The 16,896-nt window shown below is 52.3% G+C and overlaps 1 protein-coding gene across 1 annotated transcript; it reads right to left on the bottom strand.

Moving 5' to 3' along the window:
* Positions 1–3,591: 3,591 nt before the first annotated feature.
* LOC122168967 (guanylate-binding protein 1-like) lies at positions 3,592–8,223 on the bottom strand. The gene is made up of 14 exons (XM_042834671.1): positions 8,032–8,223; positions 7,817–7,929; positions 7,341–7,723; positions 7,069–7,221; positions 6,898–6,998; positions 6,393–6,777; positions 6,182–6,309; positions 6,000–6,109; positions 5,728–5,912; positions 5,415–5,657; positions 5,050–5,330; positions 4,767–4,979; positions 4,436–4,702; positions 3,592–4,291 (listed from the first exon to the last, which is right to left on the bottom strand). Exons 1-14 carry the CDS (start codon positions 8,134–8,136, stop codon positions 4,076–4,078), a joined length of 2,883 nt encoding a protein of 960 aa, XP_042690605.1. The 5' UTR covers positions 8,137–8,223; the 3' UTR covers positions 3,592–4,075.
* Positions 8,224–16,896: the final 8,673 nt, after the last annotated feature.

Raw genomic sequence — 16,896 nt, 5'->3', positions numbered from 1 at the left:
CAGCACCCCGCCGCTCACCGCGCATGCGCGACCGCTGCTGACGGAGCGTCCGCCCTAAGCCGATGGGACGCTGCCTGCGCATGCGCGGGCGTGGCCGGGCGCGGCCTCCGGTTGCTACGACGACGGGAGCGTCTCAGAAAGGCGTGAAGGCCGCAAGCTGTGTCGCAGCCCTGTGGCGTCGGCTGCGCTTTGACACTGGCACACGGCTCAGCACCACCACGCCGCTCCCAGGGAGGTTGTGGATGCCCCATCCCTGGTGGCATTCGAGGCCAGGCTGGATGTGGCTCTGGGCAGCCTGGTCTGCTGGTTGGTGACCCTGCGTGTAGCAGGGGGTTGAAATGAGATGAGCATTGTGGTGCTTTTCAACCCAGGCCATTCTGTGATTCTGATTCTAATTCTTGCTCGTCTTCTCAGCAGCGGCAGAGGGAGAAAATGACATGGAACAACTCTTAGGTTGAGATAGGATGGGGAGGTCACTCCCTGGTTACTGTCACAAGCAAAACAGGCTCAGTGTATGGAGGTTAATGTGATTTATTGCCTACTGCTAGCAGACCAGAGCAATGAGAACTAAAGGCAACACATACCCCCTCCCATCCGTGTTCTACCTCCCCCTCACCCAGCAGCACGGCACAATGGGGGCTGTGCTCAGCCCATATCACCCCATCTCTGCTGCTCCTTCCTCCTCACCATGTCCCTGTCCCAGCACAGGGTCCTTCCCACACAGTGCTGTCCTTCCCAAACTGTGTGAGCTTCCCACAGGCTACAGATCAAGCCCTGCTCTAACACAGCTCTGTATCACAGGGCCCGTTTTTCAGGGGCTGCTCCAGCATGAGGCCTGTAGGCAGCAGCTCCCCCAGCCCTCCTGCAGTCTTTGCCCTGGAGCCTGATCCTGTGGGACCTCTTTGCACTGTGGGCTCTTCCATGGCTGCACGTGGAGATCTGCTCCGCATGGTGCCCCTGGGCTGCAGAGGGACAGTTTAGAATTAAGCTTTATCCTTAATCTTTCAATTATTGTTATGCAGCCAAAGACAATCACAGAATCAAAGGGTGCTTGAGGTCAGTCAGAAGGGACATCAGGGTCCCTCTGGTCCAACCCCTGCTCGAGCAGAGACATTGGATCTGCTTGTCCAGGACCACATCCACGTGGCTTTTAAAGATCTCCATGGAGGAGGTTTCCCACGTTTTCAGACAGCCGGTTCCAGGGCAGAAATACACAATAAAAATAATGGCATCCTGATGTTCAGACAGGATCCTGCTATGTACCGGTTTGTGCCCCTTGCCTCTTGTCCTGGCACTGGGCACCACAAGCAAGAACCTGGCTCCATCGTCTTCACCTTCCCTCCAGGCATTTATGGTCATTAATAAGATCTCCCTGCTCCTCCACTTCTCCAGGCTGAGCAGCCCCAGCTCTCTCACCCTCTCCTCATGACAATGCCCGCATAAAATGTCCCAAAACACATTAAAATAGAGAAATGTTTAGAGAGGAGACATTGCTTTATTCTGCATGCAGCATAAGGAGAGAAATCCCTGCAAATCATGCTCACCAAGTCTTCACACTGGTTTCTCCTTATAGTCATACCTACCTATTATATATTCATAAAATTATACAAGTACACAATTATGTATTTTAATCTTCTGTATTTGGACAAGAGTCTTTGGTGATTGTTTGGAGAGGTGTCCCATTACTCACCTTGTCCATATTTGGGCACAGGATTTTTTAAGGACACCTAATCAGTCTCTTCTCATTGGTTTCTGTCTTGAATTTGTGCTCTTTCCCCACATTATTATAACCAGAGGTTCTGCTGGGGACTTTTTGGAGGCCACCCCCAGTTCCCATCAGTCAGAATCTAAACTCAAAGCTAGCAGATCTGCAACATGTGAATTTACTCTTTCCCATGGACCCCCCTTTGGTTTCTGATTTAACGGATGTTCTCTTTTTCTGTGTCCATAACCACCCTGCATGGTGACCCTTCCTCAGTGATGAAACAGCTGAAATTGGTTCAAACTGTTTTTGCCTATTCTCCCTGCTAGAAAAATGACCCATCGCTGTCCTTTTGTCATTATATCCTCACCCCAAGGTGAGATTGGTACACCCACGTTTGGGACTAGGGTGAAGTCTCATACTGCCCACATGAAGCTGGAAAGAAGAGCATGAATGCACAGTCCCTGCAAGGATCCACAAAGCCCACAGCATCCCCCACAGAGCACATGGGGGTGAGCCCTGAATTCTGCGTCCCCCAAATCCTGCATCCTCCCCTTATACCCATCCCCCCTACAGTGCCCAGCTGTACTCTGTATCTTGTACCCCCCTTTACACCGATTCCTGTGTCTCACACTTTCACCCCAAATCCACAGTTCTGCATCCTGCCCCCAAATTCAACATCTCCCAAACCCTACATCTTCACCCTAAATTCTCTATCACCCCATCAAGTCTGCATTCCCTCTGAATACAAGATCCCCTAAATCCCATTTTGCTCAAATCCCACAGCTTCACCCCAAATCCAACATTTCCTCAAATCCCCTCTTTCACCTCAGATCCCACACCTTCAAGTCCCACATTACTCTAAATCCTACAGCTTTGCCATAAATCCTGCATTACCCAAACCCCATAGTTTTACCCCAAGTCTCACTGTATGGGAACTGCTGGGTAAGCTCTTCCACTTATTCTCTTTTGTGATCATTGTCTGTTTGCCTTACTCTCTTGATTATATTGTAATTATAACATCTTGGTTATACAAAATTATAACATCTTGGTTATACACTCACATTGGCCAAATCCTTCAGTTTTATCTCAAATCTCTCAGTTGCATCCCAACTCCTGCAAGGCCCAAGTCCCACAGCTTCACTTCAAATACTTGGTTGCCCAAATCCTAGCTTTACTTTGAATCCTCCAGTTTGCCCCATGTTCCCTGTCACCCCAAATCCTGTTTCATCCCAAATCCCCCAGCTTTGCCCCAAGTCCCTCTTTGCCAGAAATCTCCCAGTTTCACCACAATTCCCCCACTTCCATTCCAGTCCCTGCAGGATACTGCAGCTGCTCCTGCCCAGCTGGTCAGTGATGCCCAGGCTGTTGTACACCAGGTGCTGGGGAGCAGCAATGCCAGCATGAAGATCCAGGCACCATTGTGGCTGTTGCCCTGCACCCGCAGCTCTGTTTTTGGGGGCCAGCAATCAGAAATCCACAGAATGCCCCAGAAGGTTCCCAGAACAGATAGGGAGCCCTGGTTGAGGCTGGCCAGGTGTTTCATCATTTACCACTGTGATAGGGCTCCTGATGGCCACCATCACCGGGGGCTGGAGCACCTCCTGCAGTGCCGTGGGGTTGAGGGTCAGCGCCCTGACTGTTTTCCAGCCAGTCCCCAAGCAGCAGCAGCCCACCTGACAAACTCCTCTCACTTTTTCAAGCTGTCCTTCTGTACAATGTCCTATGGAACGGAATATCCCTTTGTTCAGTGGGTGGAAAGTGTCCTCCCTTATTCCCTCTGTAGCCTGGTGCCACAAGGAGACAGAGCAAAGCGTAATTACTCGTAGCATCCAAAATACAGGTCCTAAAGTACAAAGATCACTACAGCGTTGAGCACAAACACCAGATTAGTTCCCAGTCAGCAGTTTTATCATACTGTAAGCCAAAATCACAAAGCACAGCAAAATGACAACTTCAATGCAACTCCTGGAGATGGTAAACAACTCGACTGACACATAAATATCAAGTGCTAAATGATATAGTTCCAAGAAAACACTGAAACATCTGTGCAAAAAAAAAAGCCATAATAATTAGCAATTATCAGGCTCATATCATACTGAATATTCCTTTGGCCAGTTCAGGTTAGGTATCTCAGTTCTGTCCCCTCCCAACTCCTTGCATCCCCCACAGCCCTCCTCACTGGCAGGGCAGTAGGAGAAACTGAGAAACTGAAATGTCCTTGGCTCTGTATAACACTGCTCAGCAATAGCTAAAACATCAGTCAGTTATCAATACTGTTTTTCTCCTAAAGCCCAAACACAGCATAAACACAATGAAGGAAAATCCAACGCCATCTCAGCTGAAGCCAGGTCACAGAGACAGGTGACTGGGTTACAGGATGCGCTTCATCAGCTTGCCTACAATGCCCGCTGCCTTGCCGACCACGCCGGGCAGGAAGAGCGAAGCCACGTTGACCAGGAGGCCCACAGCTGAGACGATCCACGTGCGGTTTTCAGTGCTCTGCTTCTCCTCCCTCAGCCTCTTGATCTGCAGCTGCATTTTCTCTGCATCATGCTTGTAACCCTCCTCCATCAGTGCCCGATGTTCCTGTGGGGCAGAGAGTGCTGTTGGTACCGCTGCACAACGCCACAATACAGCCGCAACGTTTGCTGGTACCATTGCACAACACCATCATCCATGGCACAGCCACAACATGCTGGTTCCACCACACAACGCTGTCACAGCGCTCACCTTCAGGTGGTGCTCCAGCAGGCGGTTTTGCTCCTTCAGCCGCAGGCGCTGCTCCTCCAGCAGTTGCTGCTCCAGCTGCCTGCAGTGCTCCTCCAGGCTGCGTTGTTGCTCCTTCAGGCACTCTGCCTCTGCCTCCCTGGCTGCTGCCTCCTTGGCTGCTGCTGCCTCCTTCTGCCACTCCATCATCATCATGCGTGCATCGACCGCATGCAGCGCCTGTGCCAGCGGCTCACGATCTCGCAGGAACACGTCCAGCACTGCATCCGCCTGATGGTACAACTATGAAACACCGCCTGCATCGCCACACCAGGCTCCATCACACCCCACTCACCTTAACACCCTTCTCAGGCCACCACTGGTACTTTTCCAGGACGTGGCACAGATCATCCTGGAACAACTGTGCTCCGCCTGGTGCTGCATAGTCCCCACACTGCAGACGGTGCTCCACGTCCTGCCACAGCTCCCGTAGCACCGCCTGACAACGCTGCTCCGATGCCTCCTCATTGCACCGGCAGAACTCCTCCTTGGCCGCCTCCAGCTCTCGCTGCACCACAAAACAGGTCTGAATCGAAGAGAAATTGCCCCCAGAACCCCACGGTGTGACAGTGACTCACCATCAGCTGACATTGGTAGGTGCGCTCGTTGTCAGCAAAGGCACGGGACAGGAAGAGGGTGACAGCACGGCGCTCCCAGCGCTGGTGCACATCCACCAAAGTGGCACGCGAGTCCGTGGGCAGCACCAGGTCCTGCTCCATGCCCTTCTGGTACTCAGCCACTGCTGCTGCCACTGCCGCGGTGTTCTCGGTCCTTGCCAGTGCTGTCACTGCGCTCTCCACACAAGGCACTTTACCTTTCACAATGGTAGCCACATATTTCTCCACCAGGGAAGCCAGCACTGTGGGAGACACCATCACTGAGACCCATCACACCCACACACATCCCCCGTGTGCCACACCATCCTCATGCCACCGCCACTCACTGGTGCCCGTCACCCGGCGCCCGCCTGGCAACTCCTTCACCGGCGCCTTCTCCCAGATGTGCTGGCAGAAGGCAGCTGCCTGTTGCCGGAAGCGTGGCTGCAGTTCATCCTCCCGCATCTCCTCCAGTTGTGCCAGGTTTGCATTAGCCGTCGGTCTCTCCAGCACAAACAGCTTGCGGTTTATGAAGAAGTCGCGCAGGCAGCGCCGCAACTCATTGTGCTCCTGCACCACGCGCCCATTCCCTGCATTGCCAACATCAGCACAGTGCCACCACCCGTAGGGACACATGGTGACACATGGTGATGGCCGTACCGGACTTTAAGAGCAGTGCATCCTCCAGGTACTCATCCTCAGTCAGCACACGCTTGCCATCCCGCAGCTGCAGTGTGAAGTCACGCACGGCCCAGACGAAGCTGGGGAAGACGCGGCTGAACTCAGTTGCTGGATCTTCATCCTCCACCCGCACGCGTATGTGATTCGTCAGCTCTGTCACCAGCCTGCAAGACCCATGTCAGTGTTATCACCATGTGAGCGCTGTCACCACCATGGGAACACTGTCACTACCCTCCTGCTCATCCCCATACCGCAGCTGATCCAGCGCCTGCTGGTTGATAGTGCACATGCTGTTGTACACCAGGGTGCTGGACAACAGCACTGCCAGTGAGAAGATCCAGGCGTCATTGCTGTTGTCACCCTGCACACACAGTTGGATTTAGGGACCAGGAGGCTGCGAGAGGGCCTGGGGCTGCCTACCCCTGGCACCCACCTTCTGGGGATCTCCCAGCCCCTCGGTATCCAGCAGCACCAGTGCCACATCACGCCGGCGTGGGTGCGGCAGGCACCACATCCAGATGCCCTTGGTCTCTGCCCGCACTGTGGGGCTCAACGGGAAACCTGTGGGCAGTGAAACCATCAGAAATCCACCAAATGCCCCCAAACATGCCCCACATGGATGTGGTTCCCCTGCACCAGCTCACCAGTACGCCGCTGTGCCAGCCGGTTCATCAAGAAAGACTTGCCAGTGCGGTAGGGCCCGGCAATGGCCACAACCACCAAGGGCTGGGTGATAGCACGTAGCACTGCCAGTGCTCTGGGGTTGAGTGACAGTTTGTTACTGTCACTGTTGTACACCAGGCAAAGTGGGGCTGGCATCGGGGACAGTGGGTGGGGGGATGGTGCTTCCACCCAGGCCGCATCCTCCTGTTGTTGAGTGGTGTCACCATCGGTGTCATCATGTCGTGGGGAGGTGCTGGCCTGGGGGATGTCATCGTGTTGTGGGATGGTGTCACTGGTGTCAGTGTTCCTCAGGAAAGTGTCATCTTGCCAAAAGTTGGTGGCTGTGGGCCACTTGTCACCAGTCTCCTGTGTAGGGACAGCACAGTGTGGGAACATAGAGACAACATGGTGTCAGGACATGGGAACATGGAGACAATGTGGTGTGGGGACATGGGGACACCATGGTGTCTCTGTGCCCCCATCTACCTGCTGTGCCATCTCCTTGGCCTCCTGGCAGAGCCGCCCAATCCGCAGCACTGTATCCTCTTGCATTGCATTCACCACTCGCTCTGCCAGCGCTGCCAGGTCTGGGAACATGGCATCCTTAGAGGGGGTCCCACAGCATCACCCCCATCAACCCTCAGAACCTCCACTCACAGGCACCGCCCACTTCTGCCCCTCCAGGCTCTGTTTTGGGATCACAGCCCAGCAGGTGGGTGCAGAGCTGGGTCAGGCCCTCGGCACTGCTTTCGGACACACGGAACAGCTTCTGCTCAGGGAACAGCGTCAGGACACAGCGTGCCACGGGGCCTGTCGGGACAAAGAGACAGTTGGTTGACATGGGGACAGGAGTGGAAGAGGTGGCTGTGAGGATCTAGGGATGCAGAGACATGGGGGCTGGGGACATGGCAACTGGGGACACAGCACACCTGGGTGGCTGCGCAGGGCTGGCTCCAGCTTGTGGTCCTCATCCCCCAACAACTCCTCATCCTCGGGTGCCTGGGCTGTGCTGCACAGGCTCCAGACGAAGGGTGGCAGCACGAAGCGCAGCAGATGGTCTTCATCTTCTTCATCCTCCTCCTCCTCCAGCAGGCGCAGATGGTGTGGCAACTTCTGGGCGTAGCTGCGCAGTGAAGGAAAACAGGAAAACAAACAAGAAAGACCTAAAGGGGGAAAAGGACCACACCCCGAACACAGGATACGCGAGGAGCTCGAGCTGTTCCTGTGCGTCACCATTGCCGTCACTACTGCCATAAACCAGCACGCTGCCCAGCAGCAGCTGCAGCATGAAGAGCCGCAGCCCGGCGCCATCCTGCGAGGGGGGAGGAATTGGGGGGGGGGGAATTGGGGGTCGCTCAGTGGGGCTGCGGATCGGGGCCGCCCCAACCCGGACCCCGCTCGTTACCTCCGGTTCCTCGCCCCCGAGGAATCCTCCGGCGTGCAGCAGCAGCAGTTCACGGTCGGGCCACTTGGGGTGTGGGCGTCTCCACATCCACAGCCCAGGGCTGCCGGGGAAGCCTGTAGGGCAGCGGAGGGGATGGGGCGGAGAGGGCTGGGTCAGATCTCCGCCGACCCCCTTTAGGGTCCCCTCTCCTCTCCTCCCGGCTTCCACTCCCTTACCGCAGCCCGATCCCGACAGCTGCTCCATGAGGAACACGGAGCCCCCGTCGGGCGGCCCCAGCGCCGCCACCACGTGCAGGGGAGCGGGCAGGGCCCGCAGAGCATCCAGACCCAGGGGGGAGAGCCGTATGCTCCCCCCCGGCCCGTCCGCAGCCGCCAACAGCAGCGGCTGCTCCATGGGTGCCACAGAGCTTCTGACAGTTTCTGTTTCGATTCCCGCCTGGTCCCGCCCTATGGGAGTGCTCCTCACGCCGGGTTCGCTGCTGTTTGCCTTTCCCCATTGGCCACTCCGCAAGCTAAAAGTGAAAGCTTGGCGGCTATTGGTTTTCCAGGCTGTCAGTAGGTGGAACACGCACTGTGATTGGCTGCGGGGAGGCAGCATCGCAGCCACTTCTGGCGTGCGCGCAGCCCTGCGGGTACGGGGTGGTTTGGGAGATTTTGGGGGCAATTCGGGGCTTTCAGCACTTTGGTGAAGCTGTTCAGTTTTGATTTGGTGCGGGCCAGTGCTTTATTTGGGCTGTCTGTGTGTCTGTTGGTGCGTCCACTGCTGTACCGTGAGCGCTATGAAGGGGATCCACAATGGATCAACATCATGTTAAGACTGTGGGCAAATGGGGCTCCTGACAAAGCACAGGCATGGATGGGACACAGCGCAGCTCGGTCATTTCCCACACTGAACCTGTTCATGACGCAGACTGATGTGAAATTGAACGCATTCCAAGAGAAGTAGAAGATAAAATCATCATAAAATCATCCAGTGAGGCACTGGAACAGGTTGCCCAAGGAGGCTGTGGATCCCCATCCCTGCAGGCATTCAAGGCCAGGCTGGATGTGGCTCTGGGCAGCCTGGGCTGCTGGTTGGCGACCTGCACACAGCAGGGGGTTGGAACTGGAGATAATTGTGATCCTTTTCAACCCAGGCCATTCTCTGATTTTACGATCTTCCCCAAATCTGCTGACTTACATTCCTAAGAAAGTTTTAAGAAAGTAAATCAAAGAGGAACAAGTATGAAGGTGTTGGATTGCAGTAACATGCTGATGTGTTGTCTTTTAGATACACCAACAAAGCAAACTGTTGTCAAGACATAAAAACAAAGTCTGAAGGAAAGAACCAATACTGTGAAAGATTATATTATATGTATTTTCTATGGACGTGTTATCAGTTGTAACAACATTGTTAAGCTTGCTAGTGTTCATCGGTGGATAGCCCTGCTCTGCAGTTTGTTTAGATAACAAAGCTGTGTCTCTGAACTGTGGAGATAAGGAAGTTCTGCTGAGCCTTTGTACCACGGAAACAGGAGGTCCTGCTTGGAACCAGTCACTGAATATGTGAGACACTGAGAAACTTCAGCACGTGTCACAAAAGAAATGTGTATAAACTGAAGGTCTTTTGTGTCAGCTATGCATGGCAGGAGGATTTACCTCCGTGCATCCAGCGCTGCTGGTAAGGAATGTCTCCAACTGGAGGCTTAGTGAGTTTCCTGATGGACCATCTTACGGTCCCAGGTCACAATAAGAATCCAGGTTTCTATCTCGGCTGTGTGGCTCCCGAAGATCCGTAACCACACTGCAATAGTTCAGCTGTACAGCTGCTCTCCTGGGTGAGCTGCTCTTCTGAAAGAGCTTCCATTTCAGTGAGGTGCATTTGTTGTTATAAAACCACACACTCCCTCTGTCCTTTGATGAACAAGATGCTCTCATCAAGGAGAAAAAGTGATCTTTCTCTTGCTGCTCTTTTGTTCTGATTTGTCAGTGCCAGCCCTGAAGGAGCGACAGACAACCAGCCTGCCCCTTGGAGACGTTTTGTTGTGTAAATTTCTGGCCTGATAATTTACACATTGCATTGCCTGAAAGGACCAGCATCTTCTTTGGGTGCTTTTCTGCACCCAGAAATAGGGTTGTTGTTTTTTTTTTTTATTTTATTTTTGGGGGGTGGGAGAACCAATAAAAATGGAAATGGCAAAGGGAATCTCTGGGTCATGAGATTTCACTGCACACATGGACTGATGATCCATGGTGGAAGGGAGCACGGCTCGAGCTTCCTGATGGATGCTCGTTCACTCTCTAAGTACAAAGAGCTTTCATCAACAGCAGGCATGAACGCTAACTGCTAAATCAATCCAGCCTTGCTCCAGGAGCAAACCGCCCGGAGGCGACCCACCATGCTCACCCAGCCTCCCAGTTCGCCCAACGCTGCTGCTGGACTGGGCTGTGCTGCTCGCCGGGGCCACCGGGAGGCAGCAGCGCCCCGTGGGCCTTCTGGGTGACCCCGAGTGCCAGAGCTGCCCTGCAGAAAGGGACAGGTCTTCTGAAACAGCCTCTTTAACCCAGTAGCCTGCAAGGCGCCTGGGGTTTACATCGGGTCCTTAAAGTTCCTATGTGGTGCTCCTGCACCGAGCTACTGTGCTTGGAGCAGGAGCTGCAGGGTCCAGCCCTTTTCTCCTAGCTGTCGTGTTGCCTCTCTTACACTATGACAGAGGATTTACCTCTCTTTCTTTTTTTTCTTTCTTATTCCTGCAATGTTGTATGTTTTAGCCTGAGTTCCAGTGATCTGTGAAAGCATAGGAAGGTCTTTTAATGCAAGGCCATCGCCTTGCACTGCAGCACTCCTCCAGCATGCTCAAGTTCTTCAGAGTTCTCACGTAACTTCGATCTGGAGTGCAGAAATGAAGGAGCTGATGGAGCACCGTGCTGCAAAGGAGCGTTGTGCATCAAGGAGCATCGTGCTGCAAGGAGCATCGTGCTGCAAGGAGCATCATGCTGCAAGAAGCATCATGCTGCAAGGAGCATCGTGCTGCAAGAAGCATCATGCTGCAAGGAGCATCGAGCTGCAAGGAGCATCGAGCTGCAAGGAGCATCGTGCTGCAAGGAGCATCGTGCTGCAAGGAGCATCATGCTGCAAGGAGCATCGAGCTGCAAGGAGCGTCATGCTGCAAGGAGCATCGTGCTGCAAGGAGCATCGAGCTGCAAGGAGTATCATGCTGCAAGGAGCATCGTGCTGCAAGGAGCATCGTGCTGCAAGGAGCATCGTGCTGCAAGGAGCATCGTGCTGCAAGGAGCATCGTGCTGCAAGGAGCATCGTGCTGCAAGGAGCGTCATGTGCAAGGAGCCTCCTCTCTGCCTGCTGGCCATGTCACGCTGCAGGATAGGAATCTGTGTCCCCTGCCTGCCACCCTTCCGGGCCCTGGGAGCTGAGCACACTGAAGCAGATGCAGAGGTTAACATGCCGAAAAATTAGAAGGGCTTTTTCAGCTCTGAATGTTCTTTATTCTTTGTCATGTACTGACACAAGAACGGAAAGTGCCTTTTCCTGAAATGGGCTATTTATAAACTTGACTTTCCTTGCCTTGAATTCACCCCAGGTCCTTCAGACTGAAGTGAATAGAGCAGATCATGCAGCCCATCTGCTGGGACACCCTGCAGCACTGACAGCTTTTAAAAACTCTTTGGGAATTCAATCCTCCAGTCTGAAGCAGCCTTAAACACTTCAGCTGTGCAGTTGATGTTCACAGCCCTGGATTGTGGCAGAAGTTTTGCAGGAGAAATCAGGCATCTGTGGCAGTCGTGCCTTTAACAAATGCAACAGTTGTGTTTGCACAAGGGCTCCTCAGGGTGTATGGGCAGGATTCAGCAGTGGTTTCTAGCAGTTTCTTTTCAAGCCACTGAACACTGTGCAGCATTTGCTGCATGCACACACTTGGGGTGGCATTTGTCTGCTCTGGGGTGTGTAGCACACACTCCCCAAGGCTTGCTTTGCTTTCCTATCACAGGAGGCAAATAGGCACCTTCAAATCTCACCTCCGTGAGATGCTTTCTGAGGATTTCACCACGTAGGGCAACACTGCCTACATTTCCCCGTGCCCCTCCAGCAGACCAGCAGCTCTGTGAGGCATTGCTGAGCTCCTCTTCTTCCTCTTCTTTTCATCAGAAACACTGAGGAAGACTGTTTAATTATTAAAACTACTGCTCCTTCCCTGACCTAACTGTGTCCCCTTTGCAAACACAGCTTGCTCTTGGCACTGCTCGCAGAATGGAGTGGGAAAAGACAAGAAAGCTGATGAACTGAGGTCTCCTCACCCACGCTGTGCTTCACAGGCCACGAATAAGACACAGACTTTTGGAGCAGGCTGAACTTGTAGAATTCCCTGGAAATGTGAACTCGGGGATATTTCTGGCAAATCTGGAAAGGAAATTATCTTCCATCCGGAGGCTGCAGGATGCAACGTGGCCCTCTTTGCACTGAAAGGTCTCCGTGCTTCTGAGCTACACAAACACAACTGAAAACGGGACTTGGCTGGCTTGCCAAAACTTCTCTCAGTTTGCTATAATGCCCTGTAACCGTCTTTTGCATTTACAGTTGAAACAGGAAAAGCAGGACTTGGTCCATACCTTGGTGTAGCAATTATGAAGCAACCTAACGGCACTCTGAAACCAGCATCTGAAAGTTATCGGTGTTGTAATGTGCCATAACCTACTACGTACCCCAGAAGGGACCTTCATCTTACAAATACTGCTGAGAGATGGACCACAGAGTAACCCAGTGTTCGACCAGGGACCTGGGGTGCACATACCCTCTTCTCTCCCCCTCCTTCAGCACATTGGCTGAATTAGGAGTTGGGTTGGGATTAGATGCTTGCAAAAGCAGTTGCTTGCAAAGCTATGGGCTTGAGTCTGTTGGATCTGGAACATCACTTGGATTTGGCAAAGAGCTGCTTTCCTTAATTCCCAATCATGTAGAAGCTCCTGGGAATTCATGCTTCTTTAGTGAAAGAAAAGTGGAACCATTCCCCATGCATGCTCCACAGCAGCATGTGCATGAGACCACAGCCTGCATGCCTGGCTCAGGGCAGAGGTGCACAGCACAACACTTCTGCACTGCTCTTCTTGACTGCAACCCCTTCCCCACGATTCAGAGAGTAAGCAAAGCTGCTGACCCAAAAGAGAAAGAAAACATTGAGTCAGCAAGCCAGCAGCTGGTGCTTTCAGACTCTTTTCCATGCACATACGTGCTGACCCTGAACCCTCAGCTGGCTCCTGTGGATCCAGATGGACATGAAGATGAGCCATGGCAAGCATCCTACTTTGTCCCAAGTCCTGGTTGGAATGAGGATGCTTACTGTACTGCATCAAAGATGTGTGTCAGCTCCCATTCCTCACCCTACTTTGCTGCAAAGCTCACACCAACACCGCACTGCAGTGCAGCAGACACGTGTTTTTTGTTCTAAATATTTAAGAAGGGGGTCCAGAAACACTCTGGCCTGACGGTCATTTCCTGTAAAACCCCAATCCCCCCTTTCCCAAAGATTTGGCTGTTATAGAAGAAGCCACAAAACCCTCCAGCACCCTCTGCTACAGCCAAAGATCTCCTGTCCCACTGCTCAGGATGTGTAGGATAGGGCTGGGGCTGCAGCTCTTGCCACAGCTGTCAACAGAGAATGACATTTGCTGTTGACTGGGCAATGATTGCATCTTTCTTAACATGCAGAGGTGGTCATCCTCCATCTCCTTGGCTGGTAGAGCTCAAAGGAGAGAGAACCATACCATGCAGAAGTTGCTACAAATGCAATATTATCCTTTGGAGTCTGTGTGTACAGGCCAGGTCAGTGCTTGTGTCAACCAGCAAGCAACTGAAATGGGAGAAACTGGGGAAGAAATGAGAGCAGTGCAGCACTGAAACAAGGGTGTGGAGAAATGCCATTCTGTGAGGTTTTCAGAATTTTGCTGGATAAGGCCCTGAGCAATCTGCCCTATCTCTGAAGCCAGTTGGAGCAGGAGATTAAACAGTGACCTCCATAGGTCCCTTTCAGTCCAAATCTTTCTGTAGCTCTGTGATGAATAAGTGGAAAATAGAACAGCCAGTCCTAATTATAGCACTGGAGAAATACGTGACACATCCATGGCTTAAAGTACCTCTGTTTTTTCCCCATCTGGTAAAACAGGACAGAAAAAGGTGATGAAGACAATCTACAAGATGAAGTGAGTCTTGAATGGGGGGTGGCTCTGGGAGGAACATGTCAGAAGATATAAAATGATGAGTATGGAATGATTGGGAATGAGGGGATGCCCAACAATGTGAGTCAGTGGCAGGTTTAAAATGAAGAGGAGTTTGCAGAGCTTAAGCATCTTACAAAGAGCTTTCTTACATCTTCACAGCTCTCTGCATTTCGATGGCACAAGGCATTGCTGAATGTGTCCACGAATTAAACTGTGAATGTAGGGTAGGTAGGGCCCCGGCTGGGTAACCTTCATGGCAGGGATAACCTGTGGCACAGGAGCTCCTTGGACCACTACTTTCCAAAAGCTGGGAAGGAGCATCGTAAGGACCACATCCAACCACCTCATTGCTCAGGTGTCCCCTCTACCTGCTGCAAGAGAGCACGTAAGGCCAGATGGGCTTTTGGCTTGACCTTCCCCAGCAGTCCTCATCTGGTGTTCTCAGTCCCTTTGACAGCAAATGGGACTTTGTGTCTTTTGGGACCTGAAGCTGCAGGGATCAGCAGACACCTTCCATTACACCTGGGGAAAAATCACACCTTATTCCCCTTCCCTTTTATTTGTTTTACAAATCTTTGCTACCCAGAATTTTACTTCCTGACCGGATGGCCGTACTCTATTTTATCATTTCTTTTGAGAAACATTTCTCTGCTTCACATGCTGCCCTTTTTTCTACAGTTTCTCTTAGTATTATTTTTGTGATAAGCAGGTGAGCATCTGGGACAGTTAACCAGCACAGGCAGTACACAGGATGCAACTGAATTCTGTATTTACTGCAGGGCACTCATTGCTGCCTTCTGCTTTCTAAGTCTCTCCTAATGTTTTCTAACTTTCCCTTTGCTCTTCTGTCTTTTGCTGAACAACAAGCTAAGATTCTTCATACAACTATTCATTATGACACAAAGATCTCTGCTGAGTGGCTGCAGCTGAAGTCAGAAAGGTCAGATCTACTGCAGCCACCTGATATTTACCAGTCATTGCTCATTCCATCACTCACTATTCACAGATCTTTCCCCAGTTCTCTGCTACTCTGAATCACTGAGTGTTATCTGCAAGCTTCATCGTCCTGCAGACACGTGGGCTGAGACAGAGATGTACAGAAATGCCTTTTCTTTCTGTACTTTCAGACACACGCTCCCTGCCTCCAGGCCTGGTCTTTACAAGTATGATTACAAAACCTATTTGGATCATAACAGAGAGCCCAGCGTAGGTCAGGGGACCAGGAGTGCCCCAGCCACCCCATCAGAGCAGGCAGTGGGATGGGAGAATCTTCCTTCTACCCCAGCAAAGACGAGGGACTCCTGTAGGGGTGCTTCCCAGCATCATTTGATGCACCATGCAGCTCCAGGTTCGTAGAGCACATCCTGCATTGAGGCTGCTTCTGTCCTTGGAGCTCCCAAACTGTCATGGCACTGTTGCTCAGCAATGGTTTGCAGTGCTCCACGTCAGCTCCCTGCTGACACTGAGGCTTTGGAGAAACACCCTGCTGCTGGGAGAAGAGGTCAGGTTCAGCTCACTGTGCAAAGCAGAGTTTAGGCTCACCTCGCCACAAGCAGTGCATTGCTAGCAGAAACCATCGTGGCTTTGGCCTGAGTTATCTGGGAATCAAACAGCTGACCTCAGTGGTATTTCCAGGGAAACGCAGAGGTGAAAAAAGCTGACACTGGAATACACTCAGCTGAGCCTGCAGGGACAAATTCCCAAGACAGTGCTGACTGGGACCCCGCAGTGCCTTCACAGCGCCGGCACTCTCAGCTCCTGTGCTCCAGCTTAAAGCACCACGACCCTGCATGCACCACCTGCCAGCAGGACGTACGGACAGAGCCAAGAGCACATGCAGACACATTCCTTTGTCCGAACTGCATCAAATGCCAAGTGCTTCCTACAGAGCAATGCGTTCCTGTTCCTCGGACACCACTGAAAAAACATGCTGAAGTTGATAATCCTGCAGCTGCAGGGTGGACGTGGTTCCCTGCTTTGTAGCTGTGACACTACTGGCCACAACGGTGCATCACACTGCCTGCTCCCCCTGCAGCCACAACCAACAGCCTGTAACAGGCCTGTTTATTTTAGGTTCAGCTCTTCTAATCTGCGGAACGAATCCAGCTGCCAACTTCTAGCTGCTTAACTACAACCTCTGCAGAGAAAGCAATGCTCTTGCAGGTCTTTGACAGCCCGTTGCCCCCAAGCAGGCAGCCCAAATGGAACTCTCAGCCCTGCAACACCAGCTGTGCCATGCACGTTTTGATCACCTCTCCAGATTGCAAAGGCACAATCACCAAAGGCCTTCTGCAAGGACAGGACTTGCACACTTGCTCTAAAGCTGCACAAGGAACAAGGCCAGGTGACACCAACAGGTGATCCAAAGCCTGGCCAAAGTTATTCAGCCACTTGAATAGCAGCACCCACAGCTCCACTGCTGCAGTGCAAGAGGACTTGTTAGTAACCATACAGAAAGAAAAATCTCAGCTCTGAGAAAGGAAATCCCAAAGGCCATCTTGATGTTTAGGACCTTTACAGCATAAAAAGCAGCAGAGGTCTCAGTGCAGCTGTAACTCAGCTGATGGGTCTGCAAGAAGAGTAAGGAGCCCCCACACATCAGGCAGCAGCAGCCACCATCCGTAAGACATCAACCTCAACACAGAGAGCACCTCACCTTCCCAGCCACGCTATGAGGATCGATGATGGATCACATTCCCAATCCACCAGGATTGACTTATTCCAAGCCTTAAGCTCTAAACACAATCCTTACAATCTAGGCGTCAGGTTGGTGGTGATGGGACTCACCAACAGCAGCAAAAAAACCCACTTCTTCCCAGTGCTCCGCACTGCACCCATGCCAGAGACAGCACTACACAAACGCACACCGCA

Source organism: Centrocercus urophasianus, unplaced genomic scaffold (genome assembly GCF_019232065.1).
Source record: "Centrocercus urophasianus isolate 14NV4802_14NV808 unplaced genomic scaffold, USGS_Curo_1.0 seq_48, whole genome shotgun sequence".
Taxonomy (NCBI): domain Eukaryota; kingdom Metazoa; phylum Chordata; class Aves; order Galliformes; family Phasianidae; genus Centrocercus; species Centrocercus urophasianus.
Note: the sequence above shows the minus strand (reverse complement) of the source record. Positions and strands in the feature narration are given on the sequence as shown.

What these genes read in the sequence shown, in the direction of transcription:
- LOC122168967 (XM_042834671.1), bottom strand. Translation starts at nt 8,136, where the DNA reads ATGCTCTGCGGGCCCTGCCCGCTCCCCTGCACGTGGTGGCGGCGCTGG. An exon ending in TCGGGGGCGAGGAACCGGAG is followed by an intron (nt 7,724 to 7,816) that starts GTAACGAGCGGG and finishes CCCCCCTCGCAG; the next exon opens with GATGGCGCCGGGCTGCGGCT. An exon ending in GGCAGAAGTGGGCGGTGCCT is followed by an intron (nt 6,999 to 7,068) that starts GTGAGTGGAGGT and finishes CCATGTTCCCAG; the next exon opens with ACCTGGCAGCGCTGGCAGAG.